The 19,845-nt window shown below is 49.6% G+C and overlaps 1 protein-coding gene across 7 annotated transcripts in view; it reads left to right on the forward strand.

The window, feature by feature from the left end:
• Positions 1 to 19,845, forward strand: part of SMARCA4 (SWI/SNF related BAF chromatin remodeling complex subunit ATPase 4) — a 96,516-nt gene that overhangs the window by 58,838 nt on the left and 17,833 nt on the right. For 4 of the 7 annotated variants that reach the window (XM_070416056.1, XM_070416058.1, XM_070416059.1 and 1 more), the window contains exons 20-30: positions 1,642 to 1,755; positions 2,645 to 2,752; positions 3,864 to 3,950; positions 4,778 to 4,824; positions 5,912 to 6,078; positions 8,152 to 8,315; positions 10,590 to 10,817; positions 11,082 to 11,180; positions 11,437 to 11,514; positions 12,257 to 12,475; positions 16,812 to 17,065. In XM_070416056.1, coding sequence (XP_070272157.1) covers positions 1,642 to 1,755; positions 2,645 to 2,752; positions 3,864 to 3,950; positions 4,778 to 4,824; positions 5,912 to 6,078; positions 8,152 to 8,315; positions 10,590 to 10,817; positions 11,082 to 11,180; positions 11,437 to 11,514; positions 12,257 to 12,475; positions 16,812 to 17,065 — 1,565 coding nt within the window. Of the gene's footprint in view, positions 1 to 1,641; positions 1,756 to 2,644; positions 2,753 to 3,863; positions 3,951 to 4,777; positions 4,825 to 5,911; positions 6,079 to 8,151; positions 8,316 to 10,589; positions 10,818 to 11,081; positions 11,181 to 11,436; positions 11,515 to 12,256; positions 12,476 to 16,811; positions 17,066 to 18,322; positions 18,565 to 19,845 lie in introns of those variants that run through there. The other 3 variants (XM_070416062.1, XM_070416060.1, XM_070416063.1) reach the window with 2 other exon arrangements.

Genomic DNA, 19,845 nt, shown 5'->3' on the forward strand with positions numbered 1-19,845 from the left:
CACAACCCAGGCATGTGCCCCTGACCAGAATCAAACCTGGGACCCTTCAGTCCACAGGCCAACGCTCTATCCACTGAGCAAAACCAGCTAGGGCTGTGTATTTCATTTTTAAAGAGCTCTATGGCCGGTGGATCTCAAGGCCTAAATGGCCATGGGTGGCATTGCAGACTGAAAACCAGACTGTGGCATCTGGGCTGTAAGGGGCTAGGTCCTCATCACTTGATGAACTCCTCAAGCAGACTCCAGAATGAGCTGCTATGCTATTGGGGTTTAAACTGTGTTTTGGGGCCAGCTGCATTTCTGTTGAAGGCAGTTAAGCCGCCAGAGCCTGGCAACTGAGGAAGTAGGTACAACTGCAGCGGGTAATGAGCGTCACTGCCCTCTAGTTCCCGATTATGAGGTTTTCCTGAGACAGGTGCAGGACAGCTGGGGTCACCACACCATGTGTGCAGAGGGGCCTCTGCCAGCATCATCTGTGAGTTATCCCTCCTTGACACCAGCTTAGGCTGAAGCCATTCTGAAGGAGAAACAGACCTTTCCAAGAGTACCAGGACCCCCATCCAATAACTGAGAAGCAAATGCTCTAGTTTCCTTTATTTTCAAGTTGAGCAAAAGCTTTGCCAAGAGATTTTTTAGGGGACCCACAGAAGAAAAGTTCAGGTGTTACTTTATTTTTAACCTTTCTTTTTTTTTTGTAAAGTATGTCGTTTGTTGTTTTAATTTATTTTAGAGAAAGGAATGGAAAAAGAGACAGACACGCACGTGCACACGCGTGCACGCGCACACATACACACACATACATACACACACACAAATCAATAGACTGGGGATCGAACCCACAACCTGGGCATGTGCCCTGACCAGGAATTGAACCTGCCACCCTTTGGTGTACAGGATGATGCTCCAACCCAGTCACACCTGCCATGGCTTATTTTTCACTTTTTAAAATTTTTAAAAAATTAACCTTTTATCAAGAGTAGCAGTCACTCTGGGAGAGCAGTATTTCTTTCCCTCCATCCCATCCCAGCTGAAATGAGAGTGGATATGGGGTTCTCAGTGGTAGAGCCCTCCATGAGAAGCATCTGGTTTACACCAAATACTTTATGAATGTGGTCCCCATCGTGACACTTAGCTTTCATTTAGATGTGCTGGTGGGGAAACAGCACTGTATGCTGCTATGTTTCTCTTTTTTTTTTTTTTTTTTAAATATATTTTATTGATTCTTTACAGAAAGGAAGGGAGAGGGATAGAGAGTTAGAAACATCAGTGAGAGAGAAACATTGATCAGCTGCCTCCTGCACACTCCCCACTGGGTATGTGCCTGCAATCAAGGTACATGCCCTTGACCAGAATCGAACCTGGGACCCCTGAGTCCGCAGGCTGACGCTCTGTCCACTGAGCCAAACCGGTTAGGGCTATGTTTCTCTTTATAAGGCCTGTGGAACGTGGTGCCTTGGGGTCCTTGGTTCCACGTCCTGGCATTTCTAGGGAAGGGTTCAGATCCTCTCTGTTTTCCCTTTCTGTTTTGCCAAACCCCATAAAACAGAAAGCAGTCTGTGAAGGCAGGGCAGGGCACAGTGTGACTCCACATGTCCCCCCTTTGGAAGTAACACTCAGTTTACATTTCTCGTGGCATGCCAGGTGGACTTAAACGAGGAGGAGACCATCCTCATCATTCGTCGCCTCCACAAAGTGCTACGGCCCTTCCTGCTCCGGCGGCTCAAGAAGGAGGTTGAAGCTCAGTTGCCTGAAAAGGTATCATAAGGATTTTAAGTAGAAGAAACCACAGTGCAGGGCTTCCCTAGGGTGGGCCTGGCCAGGTGGCTTTCCTGTTGTCCCTGGCCTGTGGTCTCAGGGTCCTGGCCTTGCCCTGTCATTCTGGAGTAAATCCATCCCAGGGATGGCTGCTCACCCCCTCTGGATCACTAAAGTGGAAGGCAGGACTGGTAGGTTAGAGTACAGAATCCCACCTGTTGTCAGTGGGTCAGATGCTTGGGCAGGTCCTGTCCAACTATGTCACAAGCTCAGCTTGGAGACCATGGGCTCTCAGGGCTGCTCCCCAATCTTGAAATGGCCCTGAATTCTTGCTCAGGGAACCAGTACCACAGTGGGCCCCCAGGGCTCCCTTTCCTTTCCCCCGGCAGGGCTGGGGTTCCTGGCCAGTTACCCCTCTAGTCATACCTGGAGAGGCCTTTGGAAGGTGGCCACATGTGTCCCCAACAGAGAGGCAGCCCATCTCTTTTCCCAGAGTTCCAGGGGCTGGCTCTTATTAGGCTGCTGTGAACCATGTGCCCATCTCTCCACTGCCCAGGTGGCTGTGGAGCTATCACTGATCGGGCCTGAAGCTGGAATCAGTCTTTGTTCTTGCTGGAACCTTGAGCACTGAGAGTGGGAAAGAAAGGGTTAGAGTAGATGCCGTAGGGGCAAGAGCAGTCCAGGACTCCCCCTCCATGTTTCTCTGTCCTGGTGCATCACTTCCCTCATGTCCCCAGCTGTTGGGGCTCTTTCACCATCACCCCTGTGTGCCTTGATCAGAGCACACATCCCAGGGCCCAGGATGCTGCCAAGAGATAGATGCACTCAGGTGGGAGATTAGGCTCAGGACCCCTGGACCCCCACTGATGGCGCTGTGTGTCCCTTACAGGTGGAGTACGTCATCAAGTGCGACATGTCTGCTCTGCAACGTGTGTTGTACCGGCACATGCAGGCCAAGGGGGTGTTGCTGACCGATGGCTCTGAGAAGGACAAGAAGGTTTGCCCAGGCCCCACTTCCCCACCTAAGTATCCAAGGCGGGTGGATTCGGGGCAGCCAGGTGTGTGGGGTTGTGCACACTGTAACCTGCAGGTCTCCCACCTTCTTGGAGCTTATTGCTGTGGTCTAGGCCCCATGAAGTGGTGATCCCGAAGGCATTGCAGAGCTATTGTTTAAGTCATGGCTGGTGTCAATGGGCTCAGTCAGTAAGGCTGCGGGCGCAGAGGCTCATGGACCAGTTCTGGGGCACACTTAGGGCCCCAAGAGCCTCCCAAGTCAGATGTTGTCTGATGTCCTTTTTGTTTATGAAATGTTAGCCTCCATGGGTGTGACAGTGGCAGCACAGGGCCCAGCACTAATTCCCGCAGAATTAGAATGTTTTAGTGAGCCCCACCTTCCCATCTGGGAAAAATCTGCCCCAACAGCCATGAACACTTAGCCCTTTCACCTTTTTAGCAAGTGACATTGGGCAGGGGGGTGGTGTTACAGTGGAGAGGAGTGGGAGCTGGGCTGGCTGCTGACCTCTGGTATTTCTCTGAGGTCCCAGTGCCCCCCTACCCCATCCTTTACCTGAACTGAAATTATCATCCCAGGTCTCTTGATTCCACACCCAGTACCTCAAGCTTAGCTCTACCTCCCCATTTCCTCCTCTAGATGTTTTGTTAGGGCCCTTTTGTACCTGAGCTATGGCAGCAGCGTTTTTACAGGTTTACTTCTATCCCACGGCACCCACTTACTCCTGAATCCTTCCTTCACCCTGTAGCCAGCAATCTTCCTAAGTTATGACCCATCTGGCTGCAGCCCCCAGAGACTTGCCACAATGCCCAGAATGAAGCTGGCTTCAAAAAGCGTTTGTGACTCAGCCTTAGCTGTCACTCTTATTTCCCTTCCTTCCCACCTTCCATCCCTCCAGTGCGCCGGGTAGTCTCTGCTCCCCCAGAGCTGGTTTCAAGCCTCTGAGTTTCCACAGGAGCCAGTTCTTCACTCCTCATTTCTCTGCCACAAGCCATACCTGCCCCTAAAGCTTCTCTTTCCACAATCCTCTTTCCACCACCCATCCCTCCCCATCCTGGGACAAGGCCTGACGTGGGACTCTTCTCTTCCTCTGCAGGGCAAAGGCGGCACCAAGACCCTGATGAACACCATCATGCAGCTGAGGAAGATCTGCAACCACCCGTACATGTTCCAGCACATCGAGGTGAGGCCCCCCCTCTTGGTGCTGCCCTGAGCACCCATCACCGGGGATAGCCGGCGCCACTGATCCCATAGGCAGAGCTAGATTGCTTCTCCTTTGATAACTTTAAAAAAAAATAGTTTATAATATTTTAAATAGACAATGCCTGTACATTTATCTCTGTTGATTTGCTGTTTGCAAGTGCTTATGGGAAAGAATCAAAACAGTGTAGAAAAAATGTGATAGACATGGAAGTCCTTGAAAGCCCACCCTATGATAACCACAGATCATTAGGAAACTCCTCTCTGGGTCATTTTTCACCTTGTGGGGTCACACTGCCTCTGTTCATTGATGCACTAGCATTTCCCATTCAGTGACATGTGGGGCCATCCTGGGTCATGGCATCGACTCAGCGCAGCTTTCCTCTTCAGGAAGTCTCCGGGTCATACCGTTTTGGGCCACGGTGCCCTTTAAGAATTTGGATTCTTGTTTCTGAAAAGCACACACATATATGTTTGTGTTTTGGCATAATGTTTCTGGGTTGTTGGAATACCCCTGGTGCCCCTAGGATTCTGTTTCCGCAATCCCAAGATGGTCTCCGGTGCACACTCTCCTTGTGTACTCATTTTGGTGGTTGAGTGTTATATCATGACTACCTTTCCTTCATTGGAAAAACACGGGGAAGGGACATACACGGGTGGGATAGAAGAGCTGTAGTTGACATCTGTGGCTTCAGAGCACTGTGGGCAGGCACTTAGCACTGGGGTGAGGGGTCAGAGGCATGGTGCTGGGCAGCATTTTTCTGCCCGTTCCCCCGTCCCCCCATTCAATTGTCTCTCATTCCATTGCAGGAGTCCTTTTCCGAGCACCTGGGATTTACCGGTGGCATCGTCCAAGGGTGAGAAGCTTCCCTCCTGTATGGGGTGGGCAGGCGGGCCATGTGGTGGTGTTTCTCACATGTTTTGTTGGTTCTGTTGCTATTGTTACATTGGTTTGGTTTCAGAGGCATTAAGTTCATGACAGAAAGTTTAGAAAAAGTAGACAAATTCAAAGAAGAAAATAAATCCTCCGCACAAGAGTTGTCCACCATTAATCCCAAAAGGCAGAATTCCTAAGGTTGAACCTGGTTTCCAGGCCCCACTCTGCCACCTCCCCCAAGGCTCTGTGAATGTTGCCAGCTTTCTTCACCATTCTGAGCCTTAACTCTGCCTGCCAACAGGGAGATCCTCTATATGGTGTGCTGCCCACCTTGCCATGGGTGTGCTTTCCCTGGCATTGTTATAACGTTCAGCCCAGGCTTCATTAAGCCCTGGTGTTCGATGTGGAAGCTGCATCTAGATTTCACCATTGCCAGCAGCCTTGCTAACACCATCATTTCTCTGGGATACTAAGCCACTTTCAAGAGTAGAGGCATTACATCAAAAAGTAAAACATTCTTCTGAGTTGTCCTTTTTTATTCCGAATTGCTTAATGGGCTCCCACAGATGTGGGTTTGAGTCCTGGACCAGGCACTGCAGCAACCGTGTTACGCTGTCCCCAGCTTCAGTTTCCACATCTGTAAACCAGGGGTAGTACATTGCAGTGACTGAGAGGAGCTGCAGTGACCATTAGCCCTGTGTGTGGCTCAGTGTGGGCACTCTACAGTGTGAGCTATAGCTTCTGGTTCTTTAACAAAATGGAGACGTTGCATAGTTACTAATAGCGTCTCTTCTCACAAGTATCCAAGTCGGATGATGATTACATGGCCACCCTTGACCAAGGATGGCCTGAGTGTGTTTTAGTTGGGTTGAAGTGGCTTTGCTGAATCTTTATGGGGGTAGGGGATCTGCCTAGGAAGTCACTTGTGTGCCCTTACCCCTGATGACCAGCCCGTGTAGGCTGGCTCAGTTCAGCCTGCAGACGGGACCGTGCCTCCTCCTTTGCCCACCTACTACGTGCCATTGTTAACATTGTGTGTATTCTTCCCTCCTCCCTCCTCTCACCAGGCTGGACCTGTACCGAGCCTCAGGGAAATTCGAGCTCCTCGATAGAATTTTGCCCAAACTTCGTGCCACCAACCATAAAGTGCTACTCTTCTGTCAGATGACCTCTCTCATGACGATCATGGAAGATTATTTTGCGTATCGTGGCTTTAAATACCTCAGGCTCGATGGTGAGTCTGACCAAGAGAGACATTTGTTAAAGGGTCTCATTATCCACTGCTGGCAGAGCTTCTGGCCAATGTGCCCTCCCTTGCAAGGCAGGACGAGGTCCGAGCCCCTAGGTGTCCCAGCAGGAGTGAGTGCAGCAGCACGCTCAGTGACACAGGCTCTCAGGGCTACAGGGAGGGCTGTATTCTCCTGTGGGCACAGCTGAGCCAGGGTTCAGGTGATGCTGGAGGGGCTTTCCTGGGCTCTTGGTGCCTTTGTCCTTGACATACTCCCCAGGTGCCCTTCTGCCTCCACAGTGTCCCCAACAGAGAGTTCCAGGGGCTGGCCCTCATTAGCTGCTGTGAGCCACATGCCCATCTCCACTGCCCACGTGTCAGTGCCACTGTCACTGATCAGGCCTGGAGCTGGAACCAGGCTTGTTCCTGCTCAAACCATGAGCACTGAGTGGGAAAGAGAGGAGGGAACTGGATGCTGCAGGGGTAAGAGTAGCAAGACCCTGGGAACTGCTTGGCTGTGACCCTGCACTCAGGGAGGCCAGTGTTCCTGCCTTTACCCCACCACACGGGAGCCTGGGGCAGGAGTGGACTGAGTGAGATGCTGACAACATGCAGGACCTGTGATGTGACATGTCAGCTGGCCAGGGAGGCCCTAGAGGGAGTCCCCATCCTCTGTCAGATGGCAAGAATGAATGGTGTTCATGAGAAAAATGAACTTGAGTGCCATTGGGGTGAACATGGTTAAGAGTTTCTTCATTCCCCGCACAACTCAGAATCTTTATCTAAGCCTATTGCCAAGTCCATCTCCATGGCCAGATGCCCCAAACCTCTGTGTCGCTGTGTTGTCTTTCACTCTGCATCTTGTGGCTTCACAGACCACGGACTGGTGGTTGCTGGGCTGATTATCGGTCCCAGAACCTGCCCTGAATCTTGCCTTCCTCAGCCCATTCTTGGACTTTTGTCCAGGGCAACCTTTAAAAACACAAATCTGATCATGGGTCTCACCTTACTCTTCCCTCTGTGCCTTGGCCTCTCCAGTTGCTCCATCCTCTGGGAGGGTCCGTTCTTTTCTGTGTCACCATCCCAACCCTCCAAAGGACAGGCTGTACAGTATTTGGAAAGCATGTTTTCACCCACCCCAGTGCCCGTCCACCTACCCTTTTCCCCTCCTTTCTTCCATGACAAGAGTTATTTCGATAAGGAGGAGGATTTTGTGGGTTAAGCATGATTCATCCCTACTTCCCATGGACACTGCCAAACGGATAGAAACTAGTAAAGAATGGAGGAAGGGGGCTCAGTGACACATTGTATAAAAATAGAGCCTTCCACCACCAGAGTGGTAGGAGTAAGGGTGCAGGTCTGGCACTTGGAGAGGTGGCCCCTCCTCCTGGACCTGCCCCTGCCCCACTTGAGGCCTCAGCCCTTCCTTAGATCTGTTGTAGCTGCGGGCACATCTGGAGGGCAGCAGGCCTTTGCACTGTTCATTGGGACCTATAGGTGAGTGGCAGGAAGTGTTTAATTTTTGTTTCATCACCAAAAATGACGCCTGAATTTGCCAAGGTACCTCTGCTCTGAGCTGGCAGCAATAGCATTGTGAGTACTTACATGCCTCTCTGGTACTCATGATGCTGAGGATCTTGTCCTGGGCCAACACCTGAGAGTCCCTGTAACTCTTAGAAGCCTGTCCTGCCCAAAGGGAAATGAGCCGCTGAAATAAGACACCTGTGTGCTTGCATGTAGGCGATTCTCTCTGAACCAAGAAATCTCAATGCAGTAGGTTTGAGGGCAGACTCTTGGCCCCTGGTCAGTTGCTGGGGAGCCCTTGTTGCCTGGGTGTTTTCTGGGCTTCAGCCCCCACCTGGTCTAGTTCTTGCAGCATCCCTGTTTTATACGGAGGAGGCGCAGCCATCTTCATGGGGCTCATTCTTTCCTTCTGGGATGGGGAGAGTGGCTTTTAGTGGTGTCACATGTAGGTGCAGTCTCTGTTCTCCAAAGCACATGTTCCTCTGTGTGTCTCTTTGCTACTGCCTGTCTCCCCCTCAGTCACCCCACTAACCCTGTTGGCTTTGTACCTGGCAGGAACCACAAAAGCGGAGGATCGGGGCATGCTGCTGAAAACCTTCAACGAGCCCGGCTCCGAGTATTTCATCTTCCTGCTCAGCACCCGGGCCGGGGGGCTCGGCCTGAACCTCCAGTCGGCTGACACTGTGATCATTTTTGACAGTGACTGGAACCCCCACCAGGTAAAAGCCCCTGGTGCCCTGGGTGGAGAAGCTTGAGGCTCAGGGAGAGCGTCATGAATGCCACTAGCCTCTTTGAAACCTCCCAGGCCCGGGAGCAGCACCTACAGTGCTTGATGCTTTTGGAGAGAAGCCCAGATTATATTCATTCCCCTCTGTTTCTCAAACCAAAAATAACTTTTTGTTCTGATATGACAAAAATATATTCCATTGTTACATATATAAAAAGAAGCCTGGCCCTTGCTGGTCTGGCTCAGTGGATAGAGTGTCAGTCTGCGGACTGAAGGGTCCCAGGTTCGATTCCTGTCAAGGGGACATGCCTGGGTTGCGGGCTCGATCCCCAGTAGGGGGCGTGCAGGAGGCAGCCAATCAGTGATTCTCTCTCATCATTGATGTTCCTATCTCTCTGTCCCTCTCCCTTCTCTGAAATCAATTTTAAAAAAAAATTCTGGTATTAACACACATGTGGACAGAAAATGGAAAAGGCCCCACTCCTATCAGCTGGCAGTAATCGTCGCTGTTTTATGATGGAAGTCCTAGGCCGTTTGCTTTTGTAAACAAAACCTGGGTCATCTTTTATGCACTTTGTGTACTGCTGCTCTGTTTCCTACCTGTATACACTCCATGGGGACACGTGCCAGTAGGTGCAAGGATGTGATTTTAGAGATACAGTAGTTTTTAAATATTTAACTTTTTCTTAACTTTAAAAATGGTAAATATTAATAACTCAGAGTTAATGTAGAGTTCATTTTTCCCCTTCCCCACCCATCCTGCTCTTCTCTGAGTGTATGCCAGCATCTAATCTGTGTGTTCTGTTTTTCACAGAAATACAGCATTTTCCAGGACATGTCCCTTCCCTTTAGCTGCTGGGGTGTTTCATCTCTGTGTGAGCATTGGTCAGCTGCTGGCCGTCCCAGCTTACAGTGGCTCTCAGACTTTTAACTCAAAGTCCAGTTATCAGACATCTGGGTTTTGGTGTTTGGCATGGCCACTAGCCCCCTCAGCGAGCCCTATTATTGCTCTCTCAGAGCACCAGCCAGGTCAACCTTGAGAGGTGGGATTGCTTGGTTCATGGGTGTGTCCCCTTCGTCATAGATATAGTTGCTTCTGCCCAAGTGGCCTCCAGAAGGCTTCCAGGTTTCTTTCCCACTGATGGGATGTGAGTATACTCTTACCCCAGCCTGTTGGCACCCATTATCAGTGTGTAAATGATAGCCCATCTGATGGACGAATACCCTGGGTGTTTGCTAGCATCCCTTTCTACTGTCAGCTTGGGGAGTAGTTCCTGCCTGGACTTTGACAACTGGCCAGTTTCCCAGGAGGTGGTTGGGGTGTGCCTCTGCTGTCAGCAAGCAGGCAGCAGGCAGAAGCTCCTGTGGAGCCCTGTCCTCCCTCTGTTACCCTGGGCAGTATCAGAGGCCACTAAGCCCACTGCAGGGATTGGGAGCTGCCATCGAGTGCTGGCCCTGCCAGGAAGCATGCTGGCCAAGCCAGGGCGCCCAGCAGTGGAGAGAGGACACTCCTGTCTCCAAGCAGGTGTGACCTCTGTGTCCCCCATTAGGTACTAATTTTGAGCTCAGCCCCAAACAGCCCCATCCCCCTGGCACAATATTTCGTGGGATCCCTCCTGGTTCTGTGCTGGGGGGTGATGATCGAAATTGGGTTGGCAGTCATGGCTATCACTTTATCAGAGCTTGTTCCACACCAGGCACTGGACTGAGCACTCGATGCCCATTCGCTCCTCTCAGGTACACAATAGCCAGGAGAGTGGCTCGTGTGAACAGAGTGAGGCCTGAGGTTCAGAGAAGTTGAGCTCGGGCCTGGTTGCACAGTAAGGAAGTACTAGGGTCCACAACCAAAGTAGGCATCGCCAACATGCTATCCAGCTTTGCCCCCATCCTGTTAATGGTACCGTGATACAGTCACGCTGAGCATAGGGCCCTCCTGGGGTAGGCATTTGTGATAGGAGCTGCTTGGGATATAACCACCCAGGGGTTGTCCTCCCAAACTGTGCTATCTTCTTGAGTATTTCTCAAGTTTCACTAAGAAAGTGACACTTCTGCAGGAACTCAGGATGAAATCTTCCTGGCACAGGCTCCCGATCCTGTACCTGAACTCCCGGCCAGGCGGCTCCTGGTTGGGACTAGCAGAATGGCCAGGCAAGAGGCAGGCACAAAATAATCAAAAGGCTCCACCTCTCCCAATGGCTTCGCAAGGTCGACCTCCCCTTAAAACTCTAAAGTGCTTGCTCGGGACTGACCAGTGTTTCTTCCTCAGGACCTGCAAGCGCAGGACCGAGCCCACCGCATTGGGCAGCAAAACGAGGTGCGGGTGCTCCGCCTCTGCACAGTCAATAGTGTGGAGGAGAAGATTCTGGCTGCCGCCAAGTACAAGCTCAACGTCGATCAGAAGGTGATCCAGGCCGGCATGTTTGACCAGAAGTCCTCCAGCCATGAGAGGCGTGCCTTCCTGCAGGCCATCCTGGAGCATGAGGAGCAGGACGAGGTGAGGGCAGCACCGGCCCCAACCCCCTCCCCAGCGTGAGTGGTGAATGCATGAGTGGCTTTCATTTTTGTTTTTTTACCTTTTTTGCACTCTTTTTTTTTCTTTTTTCTTTTTTTGCATCCCTTTGGAGTAAAGGGAGTGTGGGCTGAAAGGAAAGAGGATGAGTACTTGCTTTTTCTTTGAAGTGGTTTTTTTTTTCTAAACTGCTGGTGAAAGACGCTGGATTGACAGCCCTGGAGACTGAAGTCCTCTATTTATCCACAGAGCAGACACTGCAGCACGGGCAGCGGCAGTGCCAGCTTCGCCCACACTGCCCCTCCGCCAGCGGGCGTCAACCCCGACTTGGAGGAGCCACCTCTAAAGGTGAGAGGGGTAGTTCAGTCTCCATGCCCATTCAATCCTCGGCTTCTCGGCTGAGATGGCCAGCAAGGGCCCTGATCCCACGGAGCGTGCGTGTGCGTGTGTGTGTGTGCCTCTCGCTGCTGTGTGGGTCGCCATCCACTGCAGCCGGACTGGGACCACCAGCTCATTTCCCATGGATGCCGCCGCTCGCCTCCGAGCCCGGCCACCGCCCATCCTGGCCTCTCCACCCTTGAACTAATCATGGGAAATCTTGTAGGAAGAAGATGAAGTGCCCGACGATGAAACTGTGAATCAGATGATTGCCCGGCACGAAGAGGAGTTTGATCTATTCATGGTAAGCACCACAGGCAGGAGTTGAGGTGGCATTTCCACCTCACACACAGCTCAATTTTCCACCCATTTGAAACTGGGAGCCTGGAGGGGTTCACATGCCCTGCCCTGATGACTTCAAACAGAGCAAAAACTCTCAGTGATGTTGGAGTCCCTGGGTGATAATGGAGCTAGGGGTGGCCCCACAATGCCTCTTAATTGACCCATCTTTCTTCCATGTCCTAAGAGTGTCACAGGGGTAGTGGACACACACCTAGCCATCCTTCTCATTTGTGACCCTCAGTCCCCAAGTACCTGTGCTCTTGAATTTGTTGAGGCTCCCTTGAAGTTCGCTTTAAGGGGGTATTAATACTGTCTAAAGCCAAGGGTCTGGTGAACACCTTGGCCACCAATACCTCATGCTTCTGGATGAGAAGTATGGTATTAGTTTGGGCTCTTGGGCCCAGCAGGCTTTGAGCCACCTGGCAAGACTATACTTTGAAGCTGTCACCCCATTTCGGCTCCCTTATGCAATTCGTCAGTCCTTTCCAGTTTTCTCTGTCCCTAAAGCAGAGCCCCTAGCCAGGGCCGGACGTAGGAGCCAGGCCACCTTGGCCTTAGCAATACCCAGAGCTGCTGTTTGACTGCTGCTGGGGCATTGGTCCCCGAGGCAAAGAAGCAGCCCCTTATCAACATCCCTTGAATGTTCTCCTGGCTCTCCCTGTGCTGATGCCTCTCCTTGTCCACACCCTCTCCTTGCTCCCCAGCGCATGGATCTGGACCGCAGGCGTGAGGAAGCCCGCAACCCCAAGCGGAAGCCACGCCTGATGGAGGAGGATGAGCTCCCCTCATGGATCATCAAGGACGATGCGGAGGTGGAGCGGCTGACCTGCGAGGAAGAAGAAGAGAAGATGTTTGGCCGTGGTTCCCGCCACCGCAAGGAGGTGGACTACAGTGACTCACTGACGGAGAAGCAGTGGCTCAAGGTATATGCCAGAGATGGCCGGCGAGGAGCAGGGCTGGGGGAGGAGAGGCTCACACCACGAATAGCTCGGCCTCTGTCCAAAACCTGAGCGTGTTCCTTTCAGCCGTTCTTGGCTTTCATTCACAACAGCAGCACTTCTAACATAGGGTCAGGTTTGCTCAATTCCTCCCGACCAGAGACAGGAAAGAGCACCAGTGCCATCCCCAAGCAGTTCAAAACTGACTGCTGTATGTAATTGGCCTCTTCCATGTGAAGGTTCACCTCTTCATGGTGTTAGAGTAAAACATTGCCGATCTCAGCATGGTGCAGGTCTCCTGAGTGCCGGTCCATAGGAAACACAGCCAGAGATTAGTGAACATTCCGTTGCTCTGCCAGCTGCTCAGAAATGCTGATGGGGTCAGGTAGCCCTGCTTTGGACACATCACCCCAAAAGTACGTCACCTTAGGACCTGGACTCCTAGCCAGGCTGGGGAGGAAGGAGGAGGAAGTGAGCTGCTGATGAGACTGCAACCACAGTTACTAATAGAGGTGATGTCAACACTCGTTTTCAGCAGGTAGCACCCAGCCCTGTAGCTGTAGTTGCAGAATGCTGAGTCAGGGCCCCAGCCCAGGGCCCACTGCATGGACACTGGGATTGTAGTGATAAATCAGACCCCTCCCCATGTTTGGGGGCTCTGAGTGCAGAGGTAATGATTAAAAAATCCAACCTGGAAGTTGTTTCATAAAAATGTCCCTGAAGCAACTCTTCCCAGAAGGTTGGTGATGGCTTTTGCTGCACCCTGCTGAGTGCCACATCCCAGAATGAGAGGTGCGGCCTCTGATCGTACACCCTAGGGTTCCCTTGGGTTAACTGGGACCCGGTCCCTGCCTATGAGCTCAGATAACCCCAGACTTGGAAACTCACCCACTGAGATATGCATGAGAGGGGCCGTTGAAACATGCCAGGGAACCAGGCAAACCTGAGGAGTGAGTGTAGTGTCCTGTTTTCTGGCCCAGGGCTCCGGGGCCAAGAAGAAAACTCCTGATGAGGGAACTTAGGCCCAGTTACAGAGCTGTATCAGCTTCCATGGAGCATTCCCACCCCCACATTTTTGAGACAGTGAGTGCCTTTTGCCATATGCTACTCATGTTTTATATACATTTTTTGAAGGTGTAATTTATATGCTGCAAAATTCACCCATTTAAGATGTACAAGTCAATGGTTTTTACTATATTATCAGTCTTGAAATTGTCATCACAAACCAATTTTAGAACATCCTCATCATCCCAAAAAAGAAGCCCTTTCCTCTTTAGCTATCTTCCTTCCCTTTATTCCCCCTTGCCCTTGACAGTCACCCTATTCTGGACATTACATAGAAATAGCATCATGCAACATGTGATCCTTTGATGTCTTGCTTCTTCTGGCTTCTTTCACGAGGCAAAGTATTTTCATGGTTTATCCATGATAGAAGCACATATTCTTTCTTATCAAGGCTGAATTATGTTTTATTGTACGATATACCACATTTTTATCCATTCATCAGTTGATGGACACTTGGGTTGTTGCCACTTTTTGGCTATTGTGAATAATGCTGCCATGAACATTTGTGTACACGTTTTGTGAGGACGTGTTTTGATTTCTCTCAAGTATATACTAGAAGTGGAATTGCTGGGTCTCAAATGGTAATTCTATGTTTAACCTTTTGAGGGACTGCCTGTTTTCCAAAGCAGCTGCACCGTTTTACATTCACACCAGCAGGATATGAGGGAATTTCTCTGCATCCTTGTTAATACTTGTTATTATCTCTTTTTTATTTTATTCATTCCAGTGGTATAAAGTGGTGTCTCTTTGTGGTTTTGAGTTCCATTTTTCTAGTGGCTAATGGCATTGAACATCTTCATGTGCTTATTAGCCACTTGTATATCTTTTTTATAAGTCTCTTATCAGATGTGTGATTTGCAAATATTTTCTCCTGATCTGTGGTTTATCTTCTTCATGGTTTCCTTTGGAGCACAAAAGTTTTTAATTTTGATGAAGTCCAGTTTATTTTTCTCTTACTGCTTATCCTTTGGGATCTTGTCTGGGAATCTCTGACCAGATGCAAGGTCACAAAGATTTACCCCTATATTTTCTTTCAAGTTTTAGTGTTTCAGCTTTTACATTTATGCCCATGATCCTCTAAGTTCATTTTGTATATAGCAATAATTTAGGGTCCAACTTCATTCTTTTACCTGTGGATATCCAGTGGTCCTAGTACCATTTGTTGAAAAGACTGTTCTTTCCCCATTGATCACATAGCTTTTTATATGTCATACGCAATAAAATTTACATTAATAATAAATATGTTTGCCCAAAAGAGGCACTCTCCTCTCTTAGTAGTGGATGTGTAATGGACACTACTTTTTTGATAGGCACTCTTATCCCCTATGTGCCAAAATCCTTCAGAATGTTGCTGGCTGTTGCCTTACAGGCCCAGGGACTAGAAACCCAGATATTAGATATTCCTAGGGCTGCCATAACAATTACCACATACTTGGTGGCTTAAGACAACAGCAATTTATTCTTTCACAGTCCCGGAGGGCTAGGGTTCTAAAATCCAGGTGTCAGCAGGACCCTGTTTCTTCCGAAGGCTCTAGGGGAGAAGCCTTCTATGCCTCTTTCAGCTTGTGGTCGCCCTGGCATTCCTTGGCTTGTGGCCCCATCATTCCACTCTCTGCCTCCATCTTTACATGGCCTCTACCCTGTGCCTCTGTGTGGCTTTTCTGTCTCTCATAAGGTCACCCTCATTGGAGCTTGGGCCCACCCTAACACAGGATGAACTCATCTTGCTTGATTCTTAAGTAATAACATCTGCAAAGATTTTGTTTTCAAATAAAATAACATTCCGAGGTTCCATTTGGATATTTTGGGGAACAGTATTTTTTGTTTTTTAATCTTTACCCAAAGATATTTTTTCCATTGATTTTGAGAGAGAGGAAGGGAGGGAGAGGGGGAGAAAGAGAGAGAGAAGCATCACTGTGAAAGAAACACATTGATTGGATGCCTCCCACATGCGCCCCAACCAGGGCCGGGATTAGACCTGTAATCCAGATATGTGCCCTTGACCGAAATTGAACTTGTGTCTCTGGTGCTCGGGCTGATGCTCCAACCAGGGCGGGGGACAGTATTTCACCCACCCCACTGGGCCTGCAGTACATGCCCTCCCCTGTGCTGACCTTCTTTCAGTCCCTCCTGCCTGCCACAAGCCCTCCATACGGTTCCTGTGGCCTGGCTGTCTTTTCCTGCCCCCACCCTTCAGTTCTCAGCTTCTGTGCCACCTCTTCTAGGAAGCTCCTGAACCTCTAAGCAGGACAGGTCTGCTCCACAATCAGAGCACCACTCACCCTTCTTCCTGGCACTTGACCCACGTTTGTGGGAAGTCTTGACTGATTAGTGTCCATCTGATTCTGTTCAGTGCTGTGTCCTCTGTGCTAGGCCCCCTGCCCATTTCATAGTCACAGCTGATAAATGAGAGACGAATGACCAGCACATCCCTTTGAGTCCAGCCCCCCTCCCTTTATGATTCCAAGCTCCCCTGGAAACCTGGCTTCCCTTCCCTTTGTTTTAAACATGCAAATTACTTATTCAGAATGAATAAATTGGGATCATTTTAAAATTAACATTGTACGCGTTGATGTCCTTCAATTCAACAGCTTCACTTCTGTAATCTGTACAGAAAAGACAGATGTCATCATGCCATTATGTAGAGTAGTCACACTTGCCCCAAATAGTGGAAATAACCCAAATGCCCATGAACAATTATGGCCCTTTTTGCAATAAAATACTTAACAGGCATTAAAAATTATGTTGCAGAAAAGCGACAGGAGATGCGTCCAGGATATAGTAAGCATAAACATGAGTCATGGTATGGTACGTGGATACAGTTCCATGCTGTCTCAGTTGTGCACATGTACGTGGGAAGGGCAAGGAGATCTTGGAGCTGGATGGTGGTGGTGGCTGCACACAGTGTGAATGTACCTAATGCCACTGAGCTGGGCACTTAAAACCGTTTCACCCCAAATTTTAAAAAAAGATGCCACGGGTCCAGAGAAGTGTTAACAGTGTCACCTCTGGGTGGAGGGATACAGGAGTCCATTACACGGGAGTGAAGATACGACTCTTTAATTTTTAAAGTACAACCCTCTATTTGTGTAGGACAGGCGTGGGTGGGGTGTGCTCTGGCCTTTTGTGGCCTTTTGGAGCCTTTGAGAGCCCTGGTGTGTGTCCTGCCCCAGCCAGAACCCACGGGTTTGCGCCGCGGCCTCTGCTTGTCAACCTCGGTGCTGGCTGTCCTATTTTACCACTATTGACCCTGAAGGCCATCGAGGAGGGCACGCTGGAGGAGATCGAAGAGGAGGTTCGGCAGAAGAAATCATCGCGAAAACGCAAGCGGGACAGCGATGCCGGCTCCTCCACCCCGACCACCAGCACCCGTAGCCGCGACAAGGACGAGGAGAGCAAGAAGCAAAAAAAGCGCGGGCGGCCACCTGCTGAGAAGCTCTCCCCCAACCCGCCCAACCTCACCAAAAAGATGAAGAAGATTGTGGACGCTGTCATCAAGTATAAGGACAGGTAAGCTGAGGAATGGGGTGGGTGCGTGGGTGGGTGGGTAGATGCTGTGGGTCCTCAGGTGCCTTTCCTGGCCTCCCATGTGCCTGTGAGACCATTCCACAGTCATTGGTTAAACAAGGAACAGACAAGTGGTGTCAGCATGGGGAGAGGGAAATAGCGTGGTGGGGAGGCCAAGAAGCCCTGATGAAAGGAGGTCTGGGGATGAGTTCTCCAGCAGAGGCAACAGCAGGTGGAGAGGCCCCAGGACGAAGAGGTGTGGCTGGTGAGATTAAGGTTAGTGAGGAGGCGAGGTGGAAGGAGAGGAGTTCGGTGCTGTGATGGGTGCCAATCTCATGGCCTGCACTCATGACTATGGTGGAAGCCAGAGTTGCTGGAGCAGAAATGGTTCTGTTCCTCCTGTAGACTACTCCCATCCTCACTGCCCTGTCCCCATACTTGCATGACAAGCCCGGTTTTCATGCTGGGTCATTGGAGGTCCGCCATGTGTTGGCTGGCTGCTCCAGGCACTGTGAGCCCTGCCCTCACAGGCACCAAATACAAGAGAGTATGTGTTTTCAGCTTCAGTGGATCTGTTTGTGGAGCACAAGTACCATTTAAATAATAATAAGAAAATAATGGTTCTCCTGCAGCCCTCCAAGGAGAATGTGCACATTCTGCCAGTGCAGGGTGGGCATGCGGAGCTGCAGAAGGTGGCCAGGGGTACACGGCCTGCACCTTGCCCAGAACTCTGTTTGTGCTCCCACTCTCCAGTGTCTTATTCCACTTCCTGGTACATACCCGCCCATATGACTCTCTCCATAACAAGGGTCGTGCAGCTCAATTTTATAGTAATACTTTGCAGGTAGTCGTGAAGCAAAGTAAGGGAGAATTTTAATCTGTAGCAGTGGAAAATGTCAAGGTGTGAGCCATTAGCACATCATTTAGAGAGATTCTTACCAAGCATGACATTTTGGGGGTGGTGATGACTGGTATCCAAATAAAAAATACAAATTGACCTTTAAAAAGAATCTTACTCTCTGGCCAGTTTTCTCAGTGGTTAGAGCATTAGCATGGAACAGTCCTGGGTTCCATTCCTGGTCAAGGGCACATATCTGGGTTGCAGGTTTGATTACCAGCCCCAGTTGGGGTGCATGCGGGAGGCAACCAATTGATGTGTCTCTCTCACTTTGGTTTCTCTTTCTCTCCTCCTCCCTCTCCCTCTCCCTCTTCCCCCTCCTCCCCCCACTCTCTCTAAAACACCAATGAAAAAATACCAAGTGAGGATTAACAACAAAAAATACCTTATCATAGCCCTGGCTGGTGTGGCTCATTTGAGTGTCGCCCCCATGCACAGAAAGGTCGCCGGTTGGATTCCCGATCAGGGCACATACCAGGTTGCAGGTTCGGTCCCCAGTTGAGGTGCCTACAGGAGGCAGCCGATTGATGTTTCTCTCTCATATAAATGTTTCTCTATTTTCTTCTTCCTCCTCTTTAAAAATCAATAAAAACTTTTTTTTAAAAAAGAATCTTATTATCAAAGAGGAACAAATGATGAACTAAAAGGCATATTCGAGTTCATCTGCTCGACCTAAAAATGTAATTAGTGTCAATATTGAGAAGAAAATATTGATGCTAATTTGCTAACTTGACCTTTGAGGGAAACTCCACAAAGAAAAATGTAAAAGGTGAAATATGGAATGTGTAAAAACCCAATGAAAACAGTAGACTCCACCCTGCCCAGTGATTCAGTTGATTGGAACATCATCCTGTGCACCAAAAGGTTGTCGATTGGACTTCTGGTCAGGGCACCTGCCTAGGTTGCGGGCTCAATCCCCAGTTAGGGTGCATGCAGGAGGCAGCCAATCAATGACAAAGGACATATCCTAGAGTGAGGATTAAAAAGATTCTCTCTAAAAAAACAGTAGAGCCCATGTTTTTTCCTTAATGATGTTCTTGTGAGGGAAACTTAAAATTACCAAAATGAAGAAGACCCTTGAAGGTCAGTGGGGCAAGGATGGACCTTATGGAAAGTCATGCTGGCCTTTTGGATATCCATGCGGAGAAGAACCTTGATGCTGCCTCAAATTATATACATATATTAGTTTAAAATGGATAATAGATATAAATGTGAAGGGTACAGTTCTAGAAGAAGGCATGGGAGAAACTCTTCGTGGCCTTGAAGTAGGCAGACTTCCTCAACAGAACACAAATGCCACCACCCATAAAAGACTTCACTAACAGTAAGAACAACTGTTAATCAAAAAACACACTGCCCAGCTGGTATGGCTCAGTGGTTGAGTATTGACCCATGAACCACGAGGTTGCTGGTTTGATAGCTGGTCAGAGCACATGCCCGGGGTTTCAGGCTCAATCCCCAGTTGGGGGCGTGCTGGAGGCAGCTGAGGATGATGTTTCTCTCGTTAATGTTTCTATCTCTATCCCTCTTCCTCTCTCTCTAAATACCAATAAAAACATTTTTTTAAAGAAAATACACTCACTCACGCCGAAACCGGTTTGGCTCAGTGGATAGAGCATCTGCCTGTGGACTGAAAGGTCCCAGGTTTGATTCCGGTCAAGGGCATGTACCTGGGTTGTGGTCACATCCCTGGTAGGAGATGTGCAGGAGGCAGCTGATCGATGTTTCTCTCTCATCGATGTTTCTAACTCTCTATCTCTCTCCCTTCCTCTCTGTAAAAAAATCAATAAAATATATTTTTAAAAAATACACTCACGATGATAGTGAAAACTGCCACAGACTTGGGAAAGAACACCCAATTTTAAAATGGGCAAAAGGCATGAAC

The sequence above is a fragment of the Myotis yumanensis genome, unplaced genomic scaffold (assembly GCF_028538775.1).
Source record: "Myotis yumanensis isolate MYYU_CA2020_CCGP unplaced genomic scaffold, mMyoYum1.0.hap1 SCAF_5, whole genome shotgun sequence".
In the NCBI taxonomy this organism is placed as follows: domain Eukaryota; kingdom Metazoa; phylum Chordata; class Mammalia; order Chiroptera; family Vespertilionidae; genus Myotis; species Myotis yumanensis.